Source organism: Moschus berezovskii, chromosome 4, assembly GCF_049115385.1.
Source record: "Moschus berezovskii isolate FMDL1 chromosome 4, NW_MosBer_1.0, whole genome shotgun sequence".
Lineage (NCBI taxonomy): Eukaryota > Metazoa > Chordata > Mammalia > Artiodactyla > Moschidae > Moschus > Moschus berezovskii.
Window position 1 is genome coordinate 54768984 of NC_142463.1, and position 25149 is coordinate 54794132.

The window sequence follows — 25149 nt, forward strand, 5'->3', positions numbered from 1 at the left end:
GGAAATAGCACACCTGCCTACCTCCTAGTGTCTTCTAGGGGATCAGATGAGATCACACATGTTAAAAACACCCCAATAGCCACCCAAATAGCAGTTCCAATAACCATTTTAAAAATTGTTCCTGTGAGGTGCTTTGTTGCTTTTGTTCCTTAACTGGCATGAAGAAAAAGAATTCAAAAATCTTATTTTCAGGTCCCAAAATGGGGAAATGGTACTATTTTGTTTGTTCTTTTTAGATTATTCTTTCTTCCTGTTAAAAGTCTGGTTCTCAGTGAGATGAATCCTTCTGAGAACTCCAGCACACTTTTGTGCCTCAACCCCAGCCTTCCTTCACTGCTGTTGCTTCTTATAAGTAGAGATAGTGTCATTAGACAAATTTAAATCAAAAATCCTCATATACTAGCTTTTATGATTTTCCCAGAATGTAGATGACATAGTACTAGTCAAAGTGTGAAAAGGTAGGAAAGATGCATCCTCATATTGTCTCAGAAACTACAGAATCTCTTTGAAATTCATTTTCTTAGATTTAAGAAAAAAAACAAAAAACTAGATTGGTATCGGTGCTCAGTGCCAGAGAAAGAAAATATTTTTTTCCTTGCAATATCTGTGAATTTTGGATCAAAAATTAATCTTCACTGTGCCATTTTATTGTTATGTAAAACCTCTTTCTTTTCCCACTTGAAGCTTGAATCCCACACATTCTTTATGCCATGAAACACACACACTGTTTAAGACAAACAGGAACTAGGAAAACACTGCCCAAATGACCTACTACTTCTCTCTCCTTCCCAGGGGAGGTTTTGTTTTGTGGTCCCCAAAAGGATTTTTAAAAATCAACATTGGCGGGCTTCTCTAGTGGTTAAAAGAATCCACCTACCAATGCAAAAGACACGGGTTCTATCCCTGATCTGGGAAGGAGCACCAAAGCCCGTGCACTGCAGCTACTGAGCCTGTGCTCTGGAGCCGAGAAACTTCAACTGCTAAGCCCAAATACCGCAACTACTGAAGCCCAGGCACCCTAGAGCCCATGCTCTGCAACAGAGAAGCCACCACAATGTGAAGCCCATGTACCACAACTAGAGAAAGAAAAGCCTGCACAGCAAGGAGGAACCAGAACAGACAAATATATATATACATATACATATAAAAGTATTTTTAAAAATCAACACTATCTCCTAAAGGAGGGGCAGTAGAGGACCTGATTACATGACCACCCCCACAGTAAGAGGATGCTGATGTAGAATCTAGCTTGGTATCAGGGCACTGAAGTCAGTTCTCAGCCCAACTCTGGGCAGCAGTGGAAGCTCAAGTGTTGACACATCCCAGTCCAGCAGTACCACAGCACCTCAGTTACATCATCCCTATCAGGGTCGCAGCAAGGATCCAGTGAGATCACACGAGTAGAAATGCTGCCAGAGCTGTAAAGCCTCATCTTATGACATAACCTGCTTGTGACAATGCCCTGGTCCTGTAACCAGGAACAGACACCATGCTGCCATCAAAGCAGGTTGAAGAACGAACGTAATGCCTTATGATTGGTGAACCATCTGTGAAGCTCTGTTGTTCTTTTTGATCTTGCCTACCAAAAATTCAATGATTCAAAGAATTGGGATGACGAAACATCCATATCTCAAGGTGGAGATATAGGAGCACCAACCCACAAGGAAAATATTCACACACACCAAAGAGCTGCCCTTCTGACACAGAATACCAGAATCCATCCAGCCTTGCAGAAGCAGCTTCTTGCCTATACATCCACACAGGGAAGCAAAGTGGAATGCAGGTTGCTTTTACTCTCCTCCTGCATCTGGCATGACTGGGGAAGAGAGACAGAGGCCAAAACACACATGTAGTCCAAATCCAGCTTCCTCATAATGCCATCAGGCCTTTCCTGACATTCTAAATGTGTCACTTCAACAGAATTTCTCACCATCAATTTCCAACCTATTATCATATATCAAGCACAAAAAGATGTGGGAACCTGAGTTGGTTTGGGGGGCCAGTGGTTTTGCTGCAGTTCTTCCCACCTTCTCCAGTATTAACAGCATCATCACAGGTTTTGTCTTGGCTCCATACTCATGAGTCAGAAATGGCACTTCCATAAATCCATACCTATATTTGTAGTGTCTGTCTCTGTCAGTTTGTTCAGTTTTGATATCCTTCTTCATGCCCCCAGATTCTAGCTTAATAATGTAGAAAGTCTACCACGCATTCAGACTTACAGATGACAAAGAGTTGAGTGGATGGAGCAACAGCAAGGTAAAAGGCCGTAACCTCCAGAGGCACCCACAGGCATCCAGGACAGAAACAGTGGGCTGTGTTTTCTCCAAGAGCACCTCACTGGAGATGCAGCTACAGTGGAACTGGATATGAACATCTTATCAGCCATTTCTCCTAGAAGCTTGTTTAACATTTTGCTTATATAAAGCTTTTATATAACCTTATATAATTTATATAACCTTATATAATTGACTTTCCGAAATTAGTGCTTTTACGCAAAACACACCTAGCATTTGAAAAGAAAGAAGGTAAGGTTTAGAGCCTCTGGAGACTGTATGGCATCTTTTCACCAAAACCAGAAGTGTTTGCCTTTCACTAGTTGTTTCTCGTGTGTGTGTGTGTGTAAGTTCAGATAAATCTTTTCTACAAAAGATTCACACTGGAATCATGAAGTTTATTGAGCATCACTAGAAAATAACACCCTCCAACCAAACATCTCATTCACCTGGGCTTTCATGTCAATGAGTGCAAGGCAGCACATTCCTGAGACAGAGCTTTTGGCAGTTGTGTCTATGCCCCCCAGAAGCCTGTTCACTCTCAGTGCACTCACGGAAATGAAGCTGGGGTTCATTTGAGGTATTTGGGCAAACAGAATAGAAGGCTGTGAATAAGTGCTATGGATATAAACAGGTCAGGCTCAAGAGACCACACGGAGGTCAGATAGTCCCTTGTATAACCTGGTGCATTATTTTATGAATTCAGATTAACCCTGAACAAACTCTCAAGACATGATAGCCAGATACAAGAAACATCTGATACAATTTGGTATATAAGGTGGGTTTAGGTCTAATAATTCAATAACAATAATAAAAATTGAAGGAGAGGACTCAGGGCCTCCTCTTAGCATTACCTGAATATATTCAATATCTGTTTGAAAGCAATAATTAGAGTCTGATTAAACAGTCCTTTTCTAGCAAAGGCTATTGAGTATCTTTCTTTGTAGCTGTATCTTAGGTAAACATGTGAACTGTAATTGCTTCAATTAGGTCCCTGTCTCAAGTGGGCTTCCCTAGATGCAGAGCCTTCCATGAAGATTTTTGTGAGTGTGTTATTAGGCATGCTCTTGGGAGAGAGGAAAAGATGCAGGAGAGGGCTGCAAGTGAGGACAGCTGGATATTAGCTTCAACTTGATCTCAAGGCGACCACTGGGGAGCAGCTTATACCAGAGTCATCTCAGCTTGCGGGAGGGACCAGACCCCTGTGTGCTCTTAGCTGCAGGGGGCTGGTGCAGTTACATGAGCGTGAACTCTGGACACAGCCCAGGTTGAAAGCCCAGGCTTTGTTCCTCGCTATGTAACTATATGTGTACATGCTCAGTCCCTATATCATGGCCAACTCTTTTGTAACTCCATAGACTATAGCCCACCAGGTTCCTCTGTCCATGAGATTTCCCAGGCAAGAATACTGGAGTTGGTTGCCATTTCCTTCTCCAGGGCATCTTCCTGACCCAGGGATCGAACCTGAGTCTCCTGCATTTGCAGGCAGAGTCTTTACTGCTGAGCTACCTGGGAAGCCCTTGGCCAGGTGAGCAACAGGACACTCACAGATCCATGATGGTAGCTAAGCTGATGGGACTAAATCTCTGGAAGCCAGGCTATGTGGTAGGGGATGTGGTTTTCATCCCAACCCTGGCCTCACTAAGGACATGACAACATGGTCATGAACCCCTCACGTGACCACTAACTATCAATTTCCTCATCTGTAAATAGGGACAGGGGATGGTAGAAATGGATTAGACCATCCCTATACTTCCAGCTGCAAAATGAAATGATCTCAATAACGGAAGTAGGGAGAGGCTCACTGAGGAATAATGGACTTTTTTTCTATTCATGGAAAGGAGATCATTAATGTAAATGTGTCCTTGAATAACCACTCCATTGAATCTTCTTCTCTCACCTGGAATAGCTCTGGACACACAGGCAAATCTAAGACGACAGGCAGTAAAGTTGCCCTGAAGGCATATGTTCTAAAAAAGGATGCCAACGCTCTATTTTCAGACAAAGTGCTTTTGTGGCAGTTTACCTAAAGGGAGCATTAATGCAACCCAGCAACCTCATTTAACTGACTCCTATATCGTAGCAAATTAGAGGCAAGAGGCTGGAGTAAAGCATGAGCCAAATGTTGTCCCTGAAAACCTATACAATCTGTAGGGAGAATGGTTTGGAAAAATCTATCAACTTATAAATATGTTTATTCTTTGCACAGCCCCCTCTCTGGGAATTTATCCTACAAGTATATACGTATGAAATGCCATTTATGTGTTTATTCTTTGTTCTACTTTTTCAAAAATAGTCTAAGATTGCAAGCAACTCAGTGGTTCATCAATAAAGAACTAGTTTGAAATAATAACAACTATGGTACCTTCCATACAGTAGAATACTGTGTAACCAAGAACATCTGTACTAGTACAGAAACTTCTCCAGAATATATTGATAAGTGAGAAAGCAAAGGAAAGAACAGTATCATCTTAGATTAGTATGTGTTTTATAAACATATGTGCATATGTAATGTTTGCTTCTTTCTGTGTCATGGAGGTGGTAAGTTTCTATACTTACACTCAAGTGTATCCACAGATATCTGGAAGTCAACTTTTGTGTATATGGAAAGATACAAAAAAAAAAAAAAAGAAAGCCTGTGAGTGATTACCTATAAGCAATAAGAAAGTGAGAAAATGGGGTGTATGGAGACATAGGTAGGAGTAATGAATCTCACCAGTACCTTTTTTAAAACTAATTGTTATTGGAGTATAGTTACTTTATATTGTTGTGTTAGTTTCCACTGTACAGCAAAATGAATCAGCCATACACATACGTATATCCCCTCCCTTTTTGACTTCCTTCTCATTCAGGTTACCAATGCCATTTTACAAATTTTCTTTCTGGATTTTTCCCCAAACACCATGTATTTTTCTATATGCAGAATGGAGTAACTGTTTGATTAAAAATTAAAATGAAAACTTTAAAGGGAGGCAATCAAATCTGATCATTCCAGCTTCCTTTATTTCATGCTTTCGTTCCGGGATTAGCAAACTACGGCTGGTGGTTAAATAGTGACACCACATGGCTCCCAATGCTGAAAATGTTTACTCTCTGGTGCTTTCCAGAAAGTTTGCTAAGTCTAGCTGTAAATCATGGAGTTATTTGTGAAGCAGTTGTGACTCCACCTATCAGTGAGCTTCAAGTCCTGAAGGGTTTTGTCTTCTTTACATCAGCTTTTCCGACCACAGGTAGTTATGCACAAAGGAAAAAAGGCATGATATTGTACCAGTTACAAAGAGCATTAACTCAGGACAAAAACAGCCCAGGTTGAAGCCTGGGCTTTGTTATTGCCAAATTCAGACTTAAATTGAAGAAAGTAGGGAAAACCACTAGACCACTCAGATATGACCTAAATCAAATCCCTTATGATTATACAGTGGAAGTGAGAAATAGATTTAAGGGACTAGATCTGATAGATAGAGTGCCTGATGAACTCTGGACAGAGGTTCATGACATTGTACAGGAGACAGGGACCAAGACCATCCCCATGGAAAAGAAATGCAAAAAAGCAAAATGGCTGTCTGAGGAGGCCTTACAAAGAGCTGTGAAAAGAAGAGAAGCAAAAAGCAAAGGAGAAAAGGAAAGATATAAGCATCTGAATGCAGAGTTTCAAAGAATAGCAAGGAGAGAAAAGAAAACCTTCCTCAGCGATCAATGAAAGGAAATGGAGGAAAACAACAAAATAGGAAAAACGAGATCTCTTCAAGAAAATTAGAGATATCAAGGGAACATTTCATGCAAAGATGGGCTCAATAAAGGACAGAAATGGCATGGACCTAACAGAAGCAGAAGATATTAAGAAGAGGTGGCAAGAATACACAGAAGAACTGTACAAAAGATAACTTCACGACCAAGATGATCATGATGGCATGATCACTCACCTGGTGCCAGACATCTTGGAATGTGAAGTCAAGTGGGCCTTAGAAAGCATCACTACGAACAAAGCTAGTGGAGGTGATGGAATTCCAATTGAGTTATTTCAAATCCTGAAAGATGATGCTGTGAAAGTGCTGCACTCAATATGCCAGCAAATTTGGAAAACTCAGCAGTGGCCACAGGACTGGAAGAGGTCAATCTTCATTCCAATCCCAAAGAAAGGCAATGCCAAAGAATGCTCAGACTACCACACAATTGCACTCATCTCACACGCTAGTAAAGTAGTGCTCAAAATTCTCGAAGCCAGGCTTCAGCAATATGTAAACCGTGAACTTCCAGATGTTCAAGCTGGTTTTAGAAAAGGCAGAGGCACCAGAGATCAAATTGCCAACATCCGCTGGATCGTGGAGAAAGCAAGAGAGTTCCAGAAAAACATCTATTTCTGCTTCATCGACTATGCCAAAGCCTTTGACTGTGAGGATCACAATAAACTGTGGAACATTCTGAAAGAGATGGGAATACCAGACCACCTGACCTGCATCTTGAGAAACCTGTATGCAGGTCAGGAAGCAACAGTTAGAACTGTACATAGAACAACAGACTGGTTCCAAATAGGAAAAGGAGTACGTCAAGGTTGTATATTGTCACCCTGCTTATTTAACTTCTATGCAGAGTACATCATGAGGAACGCTGTGCTGGAAGAAGCACAAGCTGGAATCAAGATTGCCGGGAGAAATATCAATAACCTCAGATATGCAGATGACACCACCCTTATGGCAGAAAGTGAAGAGGAACTCAAAAACCTCTTGATGAAAGTGAAAGAGGAGAGTGAAAAGTTTGGCTTGAAGCTCAACATTCAGAAAACAAAGATCATGGCATCTGATCCCATCACTTCTTGGGAAATAGATGGGGAAATAGTGGAAACAGTGTCAGACTTTATTTTTGGGGGTTCCAAAATCACTGCAGATGCTGATTGCAGCCAGGAAATTAAAAGACGCTTACTCCTTGGAAGGAAAGTTATGACCAACCTAGATAGCATATTAAAAACCAGAGACATTACTTTGCCAACCAAGGTCCGTCTAGTCAAGGCTATGGTTTTTCCAGTGGTCATGTATGGATGTGAGAATTGGACTGTGAAGAAAGCTGATCGCCGAAGAATTGATGCTTTTGAACTGTGGTGCTGGAGAAGACTCTTGAGAGTCCCTTGGACGGCAAGGAGATCCAACCAGTCCATTCTAAAGGAGATCAGTCCTGGGTGTTCATTGGAAGGACTGATGCTGACACTGAAACTCCAATACTTTGGCCACCTCATGCGACGAGTTGACTCACTGGAAAAGACTGATGCTGGGAGTGACTGGGGGCGGGAGGAGAAGGGGATGACAGAGAATGAGATGTCTGGATGGCGTCACTGACTCGATGGACATGAGTTTGAGTGAACTCCAGGAGTTGGTGATGGACAGGGAGGCCTTGCGGGCTGTGATTCATGGGGTCGCAAAGAGTCAGACACGACTGAGCGACTGAACTGAACTGAACTGATGTGACCTTAAGCAGCTAACTTCTTGATCTACGTATGGTTTCCATCTCTAAAAGGTGGGCAGTTATGGTGCCTCTTTCACGGAGCTATGTGGAAAGTTAAATATATTCATGTTGCCAAGAAGTTTAACACAATGCCTGTTGGTATTATTATCTAACATTTTGATTTTTTTTATAAACAGGGTGATGACCAGTTAAATGTGTTTGGAGAAGACACAATGGGAGGTGAGTTTCCTTTACTCATCAGACTAAAGTTGTCATTTTAGTAGCTCGGAGCATATCTATTTTGTTAAACACCACTAAGAGATAATAACCTACCAAGTGCATGTACTTTTTTCCCTCAGCCAGGGATCACGATTATGATGGAATTCTGGATTTCTCCCCTCTTGGTCCATGTAAAGAACCAAAGTGATGCCTTTCTAAGCGATGTATTTCCTCACCTCCCAGAGGACATGAGCCCCGAGATGTTCAGTGAAGAGAGGATGCTCAAAGAGTTCATGCTCTTTGTAACTAGTAAAAATGTTTAAAAAACACAACACCCAATCCTCTTTGGAAGATTCACATATCTAAGAGCACAGCAAGGCTCCCACATGTCCTGCAGGAAAGAGAACTGGCTAACTTTAATTCAGTGTGAAAGTCCTTTTCCTGCATAATGTTGCTCCTCGGTAGTATACCTTTGGGATACAACCTAAGAATCACCCAAATTATACTACTTCATAATTTTGTCACATTAAAAGTCTTGCCAAAACTAAAAAAAAACTAAAAGCCGTTATTAGCTCCACATGGAACTGAAAATAGAAAATTACGTAAATTTGACTTTGTCCAAAGAAGATGAGGTTTAATGATTGCTCTAGGAAAATTACCTTCTAACGTTTCAACTCTGTAATAAATGTTGTTATAATTATGGTCCATGGAAATAGATTTACATTGACTGTGAGCACATACAAGTAAGTGAATTGGCTTTCTAAACAACCCCAGCCCTAATCCTGCTGATCCATGAGCATGAGGTGGTAGATAGAGTGTCATTTGTTGGTAATGGCAAAAGCAGTATCTGAAGATTGCAGTCACCCAATGACATCATGGTGATTCATGGGGAAAAGGCACTTAAACATGAGCCAAGTGCAGATAATCAACTCAGTCCCAACTGGAGAGGGATTGATTGATTGCTGAATACAGTCTCCTTTTTTCCTGGTTACAGAATTAATACACTTTCATGTGGAAATTTTTTTAAGGTAGAAAATAAGAGCCATCTAAAACCTTATGACCTCTAAATAATCACAGTTAACGTTCTGGTTTATTTTTATTCCTGTGTATTGTCTATATACCTATTTTTACATAGTTGAGAATACATGTGTATACACAAACATTATCTCCAATATTTTGTGTTTATCATAACATAAGCATGTTCCCATGTCATTAAAAACTTCATATAAACTTAATTTGTAATGATCACATTATCTGAACATATCATCATTCTTTTTTAAAACTGGACTAATATAGAACCATACTACTAATAGTAATAATAACAGCAACTACTTTCCTACATTATAAATAGATTAAAAGTTGCTCAACTCTGTAAAAGTAAACTAAACAAAAGTAAACTGAAAGTGTGAAGAACTTGAGATGACTATTTGGCCCAGCATGTCTAGAGCATTAATCTATCTGCCTTAATGAAAGTGAAAGTGAACGTCACTCAGTAGTGTCCTACTCTTTGCAACCCCGTGGACTACACAGTCCATGGAATTCTCCAGTCCAGAATACTAGAGTGGGTAGCCATTCTCTTCTCCAGGGAATCTTCCCAACTCAGGGATCGAACCCAGGTCTCCCACATTGCCTTAATAGAAGGCTCCAGATAATATAGAATTTTCCCATCACCATGGGCTGTTCTGTAAAGAGAATGAAGTGTCTGTTTAATTTAAAAAAATAAATAAATAACAAAAAGCCCGTTAGTGTGAAAAACAAATGATTCCAAAGACCCCCAAGTTCACCTCTTGCTTCTATTTCCAGCTCTTCCTCCCTTGTCTTCTTCCTCTTCTACCTTCAACTCAATTCTTCATGCGCCACTCTTCCCCCCCCCACTACTGCCCCCTCCCTCTATCTCTGTCTCTCTCTGGTGAAGTTGGGCCTTTCACTCACTTAATGGTGGATTCCTGCCAAAATGTAGCATTGTGTATATAAATAAACACCTCCTGACACCACATGACATCTGGAAATCTTTTAGGGCTCCACAGACTATAGAGTTTTGCACTTTGCCAAATATCCCTAATCATTTCTTTGTCTTAAAGAAGTGGCTCCCAAGATTTAGTTCTCACTCATCACCCTTGTAATTTTTGTTTCATCTCTATGCTCTATTCTATATGTATTATATATATATTGATAATACTGTATACTATAATATAGAGTAGAATATTATATAATACTACACTATAGAGCGACTTCACTTTCACTTTTCACTTTCACACATTGGAGAAGGAAATGGCAACCCACTCCAGTGTTCTTGCCTGGAGAATCCCAGGGACAGCGGAGCCTGGTGGGCTGCCGTCTATGGGGTCGCACAGAGTCGGACACGACTGAAGCGACTTAGCAGCAGCAGCAGCAGCATACATTATAAAATCAGGGTTTCAATACAGTTTTTCTTGCTGTGTAACTTAAATTATTCTTATTTTAAAGGTTTCATGGAAGACTTGAAAAAGTGTAAAATTATTTTCATGATTGGTGAGTAACAGTTCTCAAATTTTCAAATGTAACTGCTGATAATAGCAATGTGGTAAAGAAGAAAGACTATTCATTTCTCAACCATTTTGGAAGCCTTGCACCTTTTTTAGGATTATATCCCTGAGGATTCCATATTTTTCCTTTCATTTACACAGTTTTATATTGCTCTGGCTTTGTGTCTTTTCAGAAGAGACAAAGTAGGAGTCTAAGGAATGGCAAACTCCTGAATTTAGTTCTATGATAATAAAATATATTATAATCCCATGGGTAAGAGGATGCCATCTGTTAAAATCTAACACCTTTTCTGTTTGAACAATGATCTGTTCCTCTCTGAACTATATACATCAGTGACCACATATTCAAATAGACCTTAATAACCATACCCTGCATTCCATGTAGCTAACAACAAAAACAATCTTGTTTGTTTTATGCTCTCATACAGTGAAACTCATTGGGAAACTCATTATGGGATAAAATTTATTTGAGTTTAACCAGCATTTTCTGAATGCTTATCAAGTTTCAAGTTATCCCCTTTAATCCTTACACAATCCTATATGTTGGCAGTCCATCCCTGTTACATATCTATTACATAGACAAGAAAAGTGAGCCTTAGAAGTTTAAGGAACTTGTCCAAGGTCATAGAGCTAATTAGTATGAGAGCCAGATTTCCAGTTTTTCTCATGGGAATAAATGGGTTTAGTTGTACAGCATTAAAACTACATAGACGAGGACAAAGTATTGTCAGAAAACCTCCAAAAACTTCATGCTTTTCCTTCTAGCTCCTGAAGTCTATAGAAAAGTTAATACACCCACCTGTACATTTTTCAGAAAATACCTATTTATATTCAGAAAAAATGAAAAGGTCCACACCTCCTCAGTGAGTGGGGAAAAAAAAATAGTTATCAGCACCCTAGAAATATTATCAGATATACTTAGAATCTTACACCCTGAAGTCAGGATGCTTCCTTGGAAATCCCTCAGTACATCTCCCTCATTTTCAGATGAGGAAACTGAGTCCCAGAGAATTTAAGGGATTTGATCAACGTCATTCTAACAACTAGTGGCAGAAAGGAGACAGGACCCATGGCTGTAGCTCCCCACTCCACAGCCTTCCACACCCCACCACCAATTTATGTGGGTTGCCACCCCAGACTGTCCACCGTGTTTAATCATCCATGAGCTACTTACTGAATATGGACCTGTGCCGGACAGTGAGCAGGGATCTCAGAGCTTCCATCTTAGAGGAAAAGGAGAACTAATCAAATTATTATCACAAACCTTGAAAAGCATCAGGAAGGAAACAAAGAGCTGAAACAGTGAACAAGTTGGGTGGAGTGTTTGGGGTAGAAAATGGGTAGTCAGGAAAGGCCCTATGGAAGTGACACTTAAGCAGGCAACTAAAGGAAGCGAAGGGTGACTGAAAAGATTAGTAGGAGGTGAGAGGAAGAAGAATTCTAGCCAAGAGAACAGCGTGTCTAAGTACTGAGAATTCTTAAGCTCAACTGAGTTCTGTCTCTGACCTGCTTGTCTCTAGCTGACCTTAGTCCAGGGAGCTGGATGGACTGTTGCTGCACTTATTTCACATTCTTTTCAGAAAGTTGAAGTACATTATATCTACCCCTTACTGAAGAGAAGCTCATCATCATAATCTCGAAGGAAATTCCCCTTTCCACACAAATTTTAATTAATTACCTCGGCATCTAGACTATACACAATAAATTATACTTTTTCTGTTCAGCTTTTATCTTAGGGGCCAAATTAGGAAGAGGGGAGACTTTCTAAACTTGAAGTTCAGGAATCCAAAGGTTGAGTCTTTAATATCACATAGAAGTCTGTATTTTTAATAATACAAAAGAAGCTTTTAAAAATAGTGCACCATATTTGTGGTGGTTGTTATTGTCTCTGGGAATAATAATATTTCAGATTCACCTGTTGTTTAGCACTATAGTTGAATTTCCACTGTATTTTCAAATACTGCTTCTATCTAGCCAGATTTAGCTAAAGATCCGTCTGACCTGTTACTAAGCTTTGTGCCCTTCAGAAAATGAAATAGTATGATATAAATATGGCATCAGACAAACCTTAAGACCTTCAAGGGTCCACAGACCACACTAAGAACTGCTTCCCTGAATAAAGGATTTGTTTTTATATGTGTATATATCAATCAAACTCTCTTGTATTTCAACTTGTTATTCAGTCACTGTTATAGTAAAAAAAAAAAAAAGATTTCAGCTTACTGTTTGCACAGTAGAAGGTACAAAGCAACTGCAATAAAAGACAAAAAGGTAGTTCTTCTTCTAGGCGGTTTACTGGATTCTGCTTGAAAATTAACACCTTTGTTCTATATACAGTTAAGCCTTGAATAGCACAGCTTTGTACTGTGCAGAACCACTTATGCACTGATTTTTTAAAATAGTAAATACTACAGTATCACCCAGCCCAGGTTGGTTAAATCCACGGATTCGGAATCATGGAGTCATAGGAACCAAGTATTGAGAGGGCTGACATTCCAAGTCACACATGGATTGTCAACTGTGTGGTGGGGGGTGGGGGGCATATAGCACCCCTAACCTGCTCCCCATCCATTGTTCAAGGGTCAACAGTACTTGCTCAGCAGATGGCAGGATGGTATTTTAAGGCTGTATTGTTGCAGGTCAATTTGTAGCTCGTAAAAATACTCAGGATGTCGTCGATACACCCATAACAGTTTTGATGAGCTTTAATCCACAAGAATCAGCTTCCCCTTTTCCACTCCATCCACATGAGCCTTCAACCCCAGTCCCACCTGCACCACTGTTATCTCTTGAAGTTCCCTCACTTTTGCCAGTCCTCTCTCTTAAAATGTCTTCTCCCCTGGCTAATCCTGCTCCAAGGTCAGGTCCCTGTGAAGTGAAAGTCACTCAGTCGTCTCCAACTCTTTGCAACCCCATGGACTACACAGTCCATGGAATTCTCCAGGCCAGAATACTGGGGTAGGTAGCCTTTCCCTTCTCCAGGGGATCTTCCCACCCAGGGACCAAACCCAGGTGTCCCGCATTGCAGGCAGATTCTTTACCGGCTGAGCCACAAGGGAAGCCTGTCTCTGTGAGGTCTTCTCTAATCTTTAGCCTTACTCCTCTGTGCTCCTCCACCCCTGGGTCTGCATCACTCATTTAGATGCCCCAGAATGACTAATATTTGCTGGAATAATGAATTTTTTAGGAAGCAATGTGGTCAGTTTCCATAACAACTGAAATAGCAGTTAGAATTCCTGGACTGGAACTGACAAGCAGGTTGCTGCTATTGTAGCTGCTTCTGGCAGGATAGCTTTTAGGTTAATTGTGGGCCTAATCAGACACTTCTTATACCATATGGCTGCTGCCTTCTTACAGAGAACAAGCAACACCAACTCCTCTCCATCCCCAAGCTGGCTATTTCTTGCTCATTTGCAAAATAATTTTAAGTGGGGACAAGTAATTGCACTGCCTGCCATCTGAGTCAAAAAAGTGTTCAGGGAGAGTGCACCGTCTGGACCAAAGGGAAAAGTGACAAAGATGGACTCGTTAGCCCTTTGAATGTTGTGACTATTACAACCTCTTTGTTCATGAAGAAGGCAGTTCTGTATCTATGTATAGAGAAATGCATTCCAAAGAACAGATAAGGGATCTCACAGGATAAAGCCTGATGATCAAAAGAATTGAAAAAGATTCTAAGTTTGTTCACAAACAAGATATAAGGACAATGCTGATGTACAAGACTGGGATGCAATCATAGGCGAAAACAGAAAATTATTTGGAAAATGTAAAAATTTCATAAAGAGCCTCATGACATCCCATTAACAGCTCCTAACTTTTTCACAACCTTTTCTGGTACATTTCTTTTTTTCTTTCATAACTCTTTCAATCATTATCTTGCTATTATTCAATCTATTTTGGCTTCTTTTACTCCTCTGCTTTTCATGGCCTGCCTATTCCCCACATGTAACACAGCCTAAATTCCCATTAATCCCTACCCAAAGGCTTTGTAGAAGTGCTTCAGTTTGGACAGTTATCTCATGTTACAGGTGAAGTGAGAAACTTCAGTTCAGTTCAGTGGCTCAGTCGTGTCCGAAGCTTTGTGACCCCATGAACCGCAGCACAACAGGCCTCCCTGTACATCACCAACTCCTGGAGTTCAACCAAACCCATGTCCATCGAGTCGGTGATGCCATTCAACCATTTCATCCTCTGTTGTCCCTTCCTCCTCCTGCCCTCAATCTTTCCCAGCATCAGGGTCTTTTCAAATGAGCCAGCTCTTCACATGAGGTGGCCAAAGTATTGGAGTTTCGGCTTCAGCATCAGTCCTTCCAAAGAACGCCCAGGACTGATCTCCTTTAGGATGGACTGGTTGGATCTCCTTGCAGTCCAAGGGACTCTCAAGAGTCTTCTCCAACACCACAGTTCAAAAGCATCAATTCTTCGGTCCTCAGCTTTCTTCACAGTCCAACTTTCACATCCATACAGTTCAGTTCAGTTCAGTTCAGTCACTCAGTCGTGTCCGACTCTCCGCGACCCCATGAATCACAGCACGCCAGGCCTCCCTGTCCATCACCAACTCCCGGAGTTCACTCAAACTCATGTCCACAGAGTCGGTGATGCCACCCAGCCATCACATTCTTGGTCGTCCCCTTCTCCTCCCGCCCCCAACCTTTCCCAGCATCAGAGTCTTTTCCAGTGAGTCAACTCGTCGCATGAGGTGGCCAAAGTATTGCAGTTTCAGCTTTAGCATCAGTCCTTCCAATGAACACCCAGGACTGATCTCCTTTAGAATGGACTGGTTGGATCTCCTTGCAGTACAAGGGACTCTCAAGAGTCTTCTCCAACACCACAGTTCAAAAGCATCAATTCTTTGGCGATCAGCTTTCTTCACAGTCCAACTCTCACATCCATACATGACCACGGGAAAAAACATAGCCTTGACTAGACGGACCTTGGTTGGCAAAGTAATATCTCTGCTTTTTAATAAACTGTCTAGGTTGGTCATAACTTTCCTTCCAAGGAGTAAGCATCTTTTAATTTCATTGCTGCAATCACTATCTGCAGTGATTTTGGAGCCCAGAAAAATATAGTCAGCCACTATTTCCACTGTTTCCCCATCTATTGGCCATAAAGTGATGGGACCGGATGCCATGATCTTAGTTTTCTGCATGTTGAGCTTTAAGCCAACTTTTTCACTCTCCTCTTTCACTTTCATCAAGAGGTTCTTTGGTTCCTCACTTTCTGCCATAAGGCTGGTGTCATCTGCATATCTGAGGTTAGTGATATTTCTCCCAGCAATCTTGATTCCAGCTTGTACTTCTTCCAGCCCAGCGTTTCTCACAATGTACTCTGCGTATAAGTGAAATAAGCAGACTACTGGCGTAATAGTGAAGATGTCATTCAGTGGCTGTGGCTTTCAGGGTAGCAGGAACACAGGTGGCCTTGTGTATTTTGGTATTGGTGCTCATCCACTGCTTTTAAAGAGTAAGCTTTGGAAAGTACTTGTGAAAGATTTTGTGTTACTCTGTGCATTTTCTAACCACTGCCCAACTTGTCCTATTTGTTTCCTGGAGAAAGATTAGACAAATGAGAATTTTTGCTTAAAATCTATTACCTCAATGCCTGTCATTTTACTGTGGTCTACTATGATTTCACAGTTGACCTCTTATTAAAGAACAAGAATAAATCTAAATTTTAGTGAGAATTTTCTTGGAGATCAGGTTAACATTTTTGGTGGAATTGACTTGGGTATTTGGTCAAATCACAAATGGGAACCAAATGTGGTTATTTTAACTTGATGGAGCTGTAATAGAAACCAATATTTATTGTACACTTACTTAACACACAGCAGGCACTGTATAAAATGCTTTATAATGTTATCTTGCTTAATATTTGTATCCACTCTCTGGAATATTATCACCATCCTACTTTTCCAGTAAGACATCAGAGAGTTAAGTAATTTGCTAATAAGTGGTGGATCCAGGGTCAAAAGCTTGGATTTTATTATTAGCAAAGTTGCTGCCAGTTGTTTTCCTTGAAGTGACCAACTTACTTTATTACTTTTCTAGAAAATGTCTACCAGATACTCAAGTCTGAAAAACCAGAGTTTTATCTGTTATTCAGTCTTTCAGAAGGTAAAAATGGCGTTCAACTAAAAAAACAACTAGTTCCAAACTCAAACGATCACATAGTGCTTTTCTTGAGAAAACCATTAAACGTACCTGATGTGCTGAGGTTCCTACACGTCTTCCCATTTTGTCACACAAAATATTACAGTGACAAGTATTTAAGGGTCAAAATTAAACTTTTTCATTGCATCATCAAGAGCATTCTTAAGTAAAACTGGCAATTTTTTTTCTTCCTTTCTTTCACTGTAAGTTTACAGTGGTGAAGAATACTAGAATAATTGGCTTTTATTGGCACCGCAGGTTTACAGCCAGTGCTTTTTCACCATCAGTGAAAAGCAAATAACCTCTTAGTGTTGTAATGAAAACAGGGGACCAGAGTCTGTGAACCACACTTTGAGAGCCCTAGGGTTAATTGGATTTGGGGGTGCATTGTTGAGCAGCTATATGAAACCCCAGACTTAGGGTTTGGAAGATCTTAGAGGAAAATAATCCCTTGTGCCTTGTTTTTACTTGTCCTTTGAAAAGCAAATAACCTTACAAATGGGAGGAAGTGGTCAGGGAAAAGGGGTGCATCCACTGAAAGTCCCCATTTCTCTGGGCTCCTGTGGGTCTGAAAAGGTTCTGAATGTTTCTCTGTACCCAGTGGTGCAAGAGAGGCCTGCAAGGAAAGTGTGGGTGCTTGTTAGGGGAAAGAGGAATGAATCAAGAGGTCCAGCTGGAGACTCCAGAGCAGGGGCTGAATGGAAGGTAGAGGGGACACACCTCAGGGACCAACAGCACTGGCAAGACTAGGACTTGAGGAAGAGCAAAGAAAACCCTCCAGATGGGAGACAGCCTAACGTGGAGGCTGAACTGTGAGCTTGTCTGAGTCCGTTTGGGCTTAGCCATAGCATAGACTAAAAAGCAGAAACTTATTTCTCACTGTTCTAGAGACAGGAAATCCAAGATCAGAACATCAACAGATTCAGTGACTGGCAAGAACCCATCTCCTGGTTCTTATATATCCATCTTCTCACGGTGTCCTTACATGGTGGTGGGGCTAGGGAGCTCTCTGTGGCCTCTGAGCCACCAGGGAGGCCCCAAATAATAGATAATAGCTCAACTGTGATTATCATTGTTTAGTCCCTAAGTCATGTCTGACTGTAAATTATTCACCTCTTCATTATGTTATGTTGTTGGTTTATAACATAATGCTTATTAATTTATGGAATTTTCCAGGCAAGAATACTGAAGTAGGTTTCCAGGCCATTCAAGATGAAAGTAATGGAAGAGAAACATTGGGCCACTTTCCAAGACAACCTCAGATACATTTACACACCAATGGATATCTTTCTAATGTAGGAGAAGTGCAGGCATTGTGTGCTGACAATGAACCGACTTAATTATATAAACCTTTTCACTGCAAAAAACTCTAAGTATGATTTGACTAGAACAAAACACTTTCTTCACTTAAACAGATCAGATTAATAAAGGGTTCATTATGCTTAAAGAACTGTGAGGTTCAAAGAGACATTAAACAGTCCTTGGAACACTGCATGACGTAGCATAAGGGTTTTTTCCCATGTTTTTAAAATTATTTCCTCAAAGGAAATAAAAATGTTGCTGAGTTAATGGAGTCCTCCAGGAGGACTAATTATTGCTAACAAAGGAAAGAGCATAGGTGAGCACGTTTTACCAGGTAAAGTGAAGATCTCACAGCCTTATACTCACTGTCGCCCTACCCACTTATTGAAATCTTTTTGAAAATGTCATTAACTCACAGACAGAGTCACCTGGTGAAGTTTTAGATACTAGCCTGTTCACTCAGTCAAGGCCATGTCTTCAGGCTTAACTCACTGAAAGCCCTCTTTTGCTTGTTCCAAGACTCACGAAGAATGATCAGTGGACACTGGCGGACACTACAGACTCAAAAACCAGCCCTGGCAATGAGAGAACACCCAAAATCCTGAGTTTGTGTCCAACCGTGTGTGCCCTTGAACCTGTCCCTTAGCCTCTCTATCATATAATCATTCCCCAGTTTGTGGGTTGTCCACTGAAGGTACGAGATTTTGTTATATCTTGAGTCTGCACTTCCAACAGTCTCGTCATGGTTCTGTCTTTATGTCTTTAGCTGTAATGGATCTTTTCTGGTAGGATTAAGTCTCTTTTTCAACAATGGTCATTCTGCAGAGTGTTATGATTTTGGTGTGCTCATGAGACAAGGTGAGCTTAGGGTCCTTCTACTCTGCCATGTTGGACACTCTCCTCCTAGCCTCTCTGGATTTCTTTTACATGGCAAAATAATATTGGTTTCTGTTCACCCCAAGTCTGAGTAGCCAATGAGTTGACGCATTGCCAATTGTTTTCTCAGTTGGCAGCATGTACAATAGAGACATGACCCCAAGGAAATAAAGTGTGAAGGCAACTGAATAAGCCAAAGTTCCCATCCTCTACCTCAAAAATAGTTATCTTGTTTACCTCATAGCAATATTAAAACTAACATAATGGAGACTTACTATGTTCCATACACTGTGGCATCTTTATACATATTATCTTATTTGATCCTCAGACCAATCATCAGTACTCATATTCTTCCCTATTTTACTGTTGAAGGAATGGTTTAGGAAGGTTTAAGAAGGTTACTGTTTAGGAAGGTTAAGTAACTTTCCTCTCAGAGCAAGTTTTTCAGACTTCAAAGCACATGCTCTAGAAGCATATGTAAAGATGAGGAGGCCAAAATCTAGGTGAAGCTATAAGAATATGGTAGATGAGGGAAGAGTCTGCCATAATTATTTTAATAAGTACTTCAATTTTCTGTTTTACTTTGTTCCTTTATATCTAGCTATTGATGTCTGAAAACAATGACAAAATAGTGACAAATGCACATCGATGAAAAAGAACTCTGAGTGCCCCCAGCTATGTCTTTCCCAGTTATGTGAAATTCCATTTTTTTGTAAAATCCCTTTTTTAATTGGAGTATAGTTGCTCTACAATGTCGTGTTAGTTCCTGCAGTACAATAGCGTGAATCAGCAATACGTAAACATAGGTCCCCTCCCTCTTGAGCCTCCCTCCTCCCAGCCCTCCTCCCACCCCCTAGGTCATCACTGAGCACCAAGCTGAGCTCCTTGTGTTATACAGCAGCTTCCTACCAGCTATCTGTTTTACACATGATAGTGCATATAAGTCAATACTACTCTCTCAATTCATCTCACCCTCTCCTTTCCCCTCTGTGTTCACAAACCCATTCTCTATGCCTGCATCTCTATTTCTGCCCTGTAAATAGGTTTATCAGTAGCATTTTTGTAGATTCTATATATATGCATTAATATACAATATTTATTTTTCTCTTTCTGACTTACTTTACTCTATGACAGACTCTAGGTTCATCCACATCAGTACAAATGACCCAATTTCATTTCTTTTTATGGCTGAGTAATAGTCCACTGTATGTATGTACCACATCTTCTTTATCCATCATCTGTCAATGGAAATTTAGGTTGTTTCCATGTCCTGGCTATTGTAAATAATGTTGCAATTAACACTGGGGTACATGTGTCTTTTTGAATTATGGCTTTCTCCTGGTATGCCCAGGAGTCAGATTGCTGGGTCATATGGTAGTTTGATTCCTAGTTTTTTAAGAAATCTCCATAGTGTTCTCCACGGTGGTTGTATCCATTTACATTCCCACCAACTATGAAAGAAGTTCCCTTTTCTCCACATCCTCTCCAGCATTTATTGTTTGTAGATTTTTTGACGATGGCCATTCTGACCAGTGTGAGGTGATACCTAATGAAATTCTGTATTAATTTCAAAAAAGAAAGCAAGTTGAACCCATGAAATTATTTGAATCATTACCAAATCCCTCCAAAAGCACAATGATTTCAGAATATACGTTGTGTCTTTTACTAAGAAATATTGTATCTTTTTGTGAGCCCCATGAAAACTGTTTCAGAAGGCCAAGGGCAACAACTAGCAAATATTTGAGGATTTGGTGCTGGTTGGACCTGAGGAAGCTTGGTGCTTCTGCAGTTTTTTTCTGGTTTAGACAGAGCACCTTGACTCTATATTAATCTCAATGATTCAGTATTGAGGTGAAAGAAAAAATAGCCTAAGCTAAATGTTACATAGACTTTAAGGGGGTTGCTTAAACTCCCCTAATGATAAATCTGTTCCCTTGCCACTATATTAAATTCTTCCATTAGTATATATATCTTTTGGGGTTACTTTCATTAGTTCATTTGACATATTTTTTGTGTTTCTGCTATATATCAACAAAATGATAGACTTAAGCTTAGAAAGATGAGAGGCAAGGCTTCCTAGTCTCGAGGAGTTTGTGTTGTAGAAAGGTGACAAAGAAATAGTACTGCTTGGTACACGCAATGGCAGAAGCATAGGTGATGTAGAGAAAGATGAAGTGGGGATGATGGAGTGGAGAGGGGACATCAGAACTGTGTCCTGAGGGAAAAAAGGAATTGGCCCAGTGCAAGTGGGAAAAAAAACTCAGGATGGGCCTATGACACAGAGAGGGAACAAGTGTGCAAGAGGGAGCCCCAGAGGTGAGGGGTTAGAAAGTGGCAAGAGATACCATTCAAGGAGATAAGGAATGTGGGAAGAAGTGGATTTGGGGGAGTCATAAAGAGTTCAGTTTTAAACATTTCAAAATTGAGATGCTAATGGGCCATCCAGAAGTAACGTCCATTAAACAAGAGGTTTTTGAGATCTGGTACTCAGAATGCAAGTTCTGGCTGCAGATAGAGAGTTGGAATTCAGCGGGACAGCAATGTTAGGTGAGGCCATGCATGCAGGAGAGATCTCAGTGGGCTTGAGTAGAAGGAGGCTAGAGGAAATTTGAGATCTGGAGGCTTGGAAATACCTGCACCAGAGCCAGAGAAAGAAAGAGAAGAAAGCAGAAAACAAGAGCAAATGGTGGCACAGAAGGCAAGGGAGGAGATATTTTTCCATCCAGGAAACTTTCAATAAAATACAATGAAGGGACTTCCCTGGTGGTCCACTGGCTGTGTCCCCCTGTGCCCGCTTCTATTCGCTGCCCCCTGCAAAGAATGTCATAGATATTTTTGAACTTTATATAAATGGAATCACACTGTATTAGTTTTTATCTGTTTTCTTTCAATATATAATTTTAATGACCACATTCTATTTCTTTGTATTGCTATATTATAATGTATTCAGTTCAATGTCATGCATTTTACCAAATTTTTTTTAATTAATTAAAAATGCTGTGGGGACTTCCCTGGCAGTCCAGTGGTTAAGACTGCACTTCCAACACAGGGGGCACAGGTTAGATCCCTGACTGAGAAACTAAGATCCCATGTGCTGCACAGCGCAGCCAAAAATATAAAATTTAAAAATTTTAACTAAAATAAAATAAAAATATTGTGAATATCTATGTAACAAAACCATTATTTTTCCTCTTAGGATAAATCAACTGACCTGAAAACTTTTAAGACTTTTTATTTATATTACCAAATTGCCCTCTAGAAACATTGCATCAACTTTATATTCTCATCACAGTTTGTAAAACATCCAATTTCTGTGGTATGGCCCACAGTTGAACACAAAACTCCAGATGTAATTCAACTAACATCCACGACAAATGTCCCTACCTATCTTAAATATTCTCACTTCCTTTTACAGTACAGAAATAGACTCTAAGCACAAATAGTCTCCAAGTTCTCTGATAAAGACAAAACCAGAATGGTAATGTTGGAAATGACCTTGGAATTTATCTAGTCCAACAAGCTCATTTTCAGATGAGACTACAAAAGCCCAAAGAGGAGAAATATCAAAGCAGACATATTCCCAATGAAAACCAAACCAAAAAATAATGTGTAGGAATAAAAGCTGCAAAGAAACAAAACAAAATGCATTTTGGGCAGCTGCATTTGGATAGTGATACTATGGGAGATTTTTCATTTTCTCACTTTTCCGAGTTGTCTAAATCTTCAGTAAGGAGCATGTATTTCTTATACAGTAGAGAAAAACAACTTTATATAAAAGAAGGAAAACATAGAAAGGAGAAGCTGAGTTTATAAATAGCATATTATAGTCATTAAATGCATGTCTACTATCATAGTGTGAAAGGGTTGCAAGATAGGGGGAAAGGTGGCTTGATAAGTTTAAGAAGATTTTGGAAGAAGAGTTTTCTGGAAGAGTATGAAGTCCAAGAATTCGTAAATGCAAACGAGCAGAGCCTGAGGAAGCAACTATTAAAAGGCACCAGTCTGTAAGTGTTGTGTAAGTTGTATGGAATAGGCCGTGGAGGTCGCTACGTGAAGGACAGGGCTTTTAGTGGCATTTACTCATGAGCAGTTTGGAAATCTTGTCTCTGTTTGGATGAGGCGAGGTTGCGGTGCTGTGAGCTGTAGGAACATCATGGGATGTAAATGTTTAGGAATCACCTTCATAGAGCCTGTGACTTCCTCTCCCCCAAGACCTGAGCCTTCCTTGTCTACATAAGACGTAGAGTCATGGAATCCAGTTTCAGAGTCTTGTCTTAATTAGACATTTCACATGTCTTGCTAAGGCTGTGATGGTTTTAGCTGAATGAATCACAGAATCACAAACTGAGTTGTCAGAACAGAGATCAAATTATGTCTCCCAAAAGTCTCTAAGCTAATAACTGGTGGGCCCTGATGGAGCTGCCAGATTTAATCAATAAAAATATTAGACACAATTAAATTTGGATTTTAGATAAGCAATGATAATGTTTAGTGTAACTGGAGAATCTGTGTTTCAGCTGGCAACCCTACTAGTCCATGATGAAAACCCACTGCCTGGTGACTAAAGACTGTGCAGTACGTTCTGAAAGCAGGCCAGTCTGATTTCCCAGAATGGCCTTACATATGAGAGGCTATAGAGCTTAGGGGCTACCAAGGTCAACCTGGCCCTTGGGGATAGTTTTTTCATCTGTATAAAAGAGTTACAAATAGCACCTACTTCACATTGTTGTTGTGAAGATTAAATGAATTATTACAAACAAAACATATAGGAAAGATACTTATTAGGGTCAAATATCAAACATTTTGAACTAAATACCTTTATCTGAACAGTCTGCAGTCACCTCTTGAACCTGTCTCTGACCCACTCCATTGGTATGAAATAGGCTTACAGTCCAGCTCCCAGTATCTCCAGCCTGATGCAGAGAAAACTAAAAGAATCCCTCATCTGCAACAGAAGGATGGCACCAATTTTGATAAGGCAGTGAGGATTCTTATTACCCATTATAGCAAATATTTGAAAACTCATCAGTGACCACAGGACTGGAAAAGGTCAGTTTCATTCCAATCCCAAAGAAGAGCAATGACAAAAAATGTTCAAACTACCACACAATTGCACTCATCTCGCATGCTAGCAAAGTAATGCTCAAAATTCTCCATGCCATGCTCATGCCAGAATTCCATGAGAACCATGAAATTCCAGATGTTCAAGGTAGATTTAGAAAAGGCGGGGGAACCAGAGTTCAAATTGCCAATATCCATTGGATCATCAAAAAGGCAAAAGAATTCCAGAAAAACGTCTACTTCTGCTTTATTGATTATGCCAAAGCCTTTGACTGTGTAGATCACAACAAATTGTGGAAAATTCAAGAGATGGGAATACCAGACCACCTTACCTGCCTCCTGAGAAATCTGTATGCAGGTCAAGAAGCAAGTTAGAACTGGACATGGAACAACACACTAGTCCCAAACTGGGAAAGGAGTACATCAAGGCTGTATATTGTCACACTTTTTTTAAATTTACATGCAGAGTACATCATGAGAAACGCTGGGCTGGAAGAAGCACAAGCTCGAATCAAGATTGCTGGGAGAAATATCAATAACCTCAGAAATGCAGATGACACCACCCTTATGGCAGAAAGTGAAGAAATAAAGAGCCTCTTGATGAAAGTGAAAGAAGAGTGAAAAAGCTGGCTTAAAATTCAGCATTCAAAAAACTAAGATCATGGCATCTGGTCCCATCACTCTATGGCAAATAGATGGGGAAATAATGGAAACAGTGAGAGACTTTATTGTTTGGGGCTCCAAAATCACTGCAGATGGTGACTGCAGCCATGAAATTAAAAGATGCTCACTACTTGGAGGAAAAGTTATGACCAACCTAGACAGCATATTAAAAAACAGAGACATTACTTTGCTGACAAGGATCCATCTAGTCACGGCTATGGTTTTTCCAGTAGTCATATATGGATGTGAGAGTTGGACCATAAAGAAAGCTGAGCACTGAAAAATTGATGCTTTTGAACTGTGGTGCTGGAGAAGACTCTTGAGAGTCCTTTGGACTGCAAGGAGATTAAACCAGTCAATCCTAAAGGAAATCAGCCCTGAATATTCATTGGAAGGACTGATGCTGAAGCTGAAACTCTAATACTTTGGCCACCTGATGCAAAGAACTGACTCACTGGAAAAGACCCTGATGTCGGGTAAGACTGAAGGCAGGAGGAGAAGAGGATGACAGAGGATGAGATGGTTGGATGGCATTGCCAACTCGATGGACATGAGTTTGAACAAACTCTGGGAGTTGGTGATGGACAGGGAGACCGGGCATGCTGCAGTCCATGGTGTCACAAAGAGTTGGACATGACT

General features: G+C 40.4%; 1 protein-coding gene across 2 annotated transcripts in view; it reads left to right on the forward strand.

Annotated features, from left to right (window-relative positions):
- Positions 1-25149, forward strand: part of AK5 (adenylate kinase 5) — a 290021-nt gene that overhangs the window by 208666 nt on the left and 56206 nt on the right. For both annotated transcript variants that reach the window (XM_055403146.2, XM_055403147.2), the window contains exons 9-10: positions 7910-7952; positions 10398-10442. In XM_055403146.2, the coding sequence (XP_055259121.2) occupies positions 7910-7952; positions 10398-10442 (88 nt within the window). The remainder of the gene's footprint in view (positions 1-7909; positions 7953-10397; positions 10443-25149) is intronic.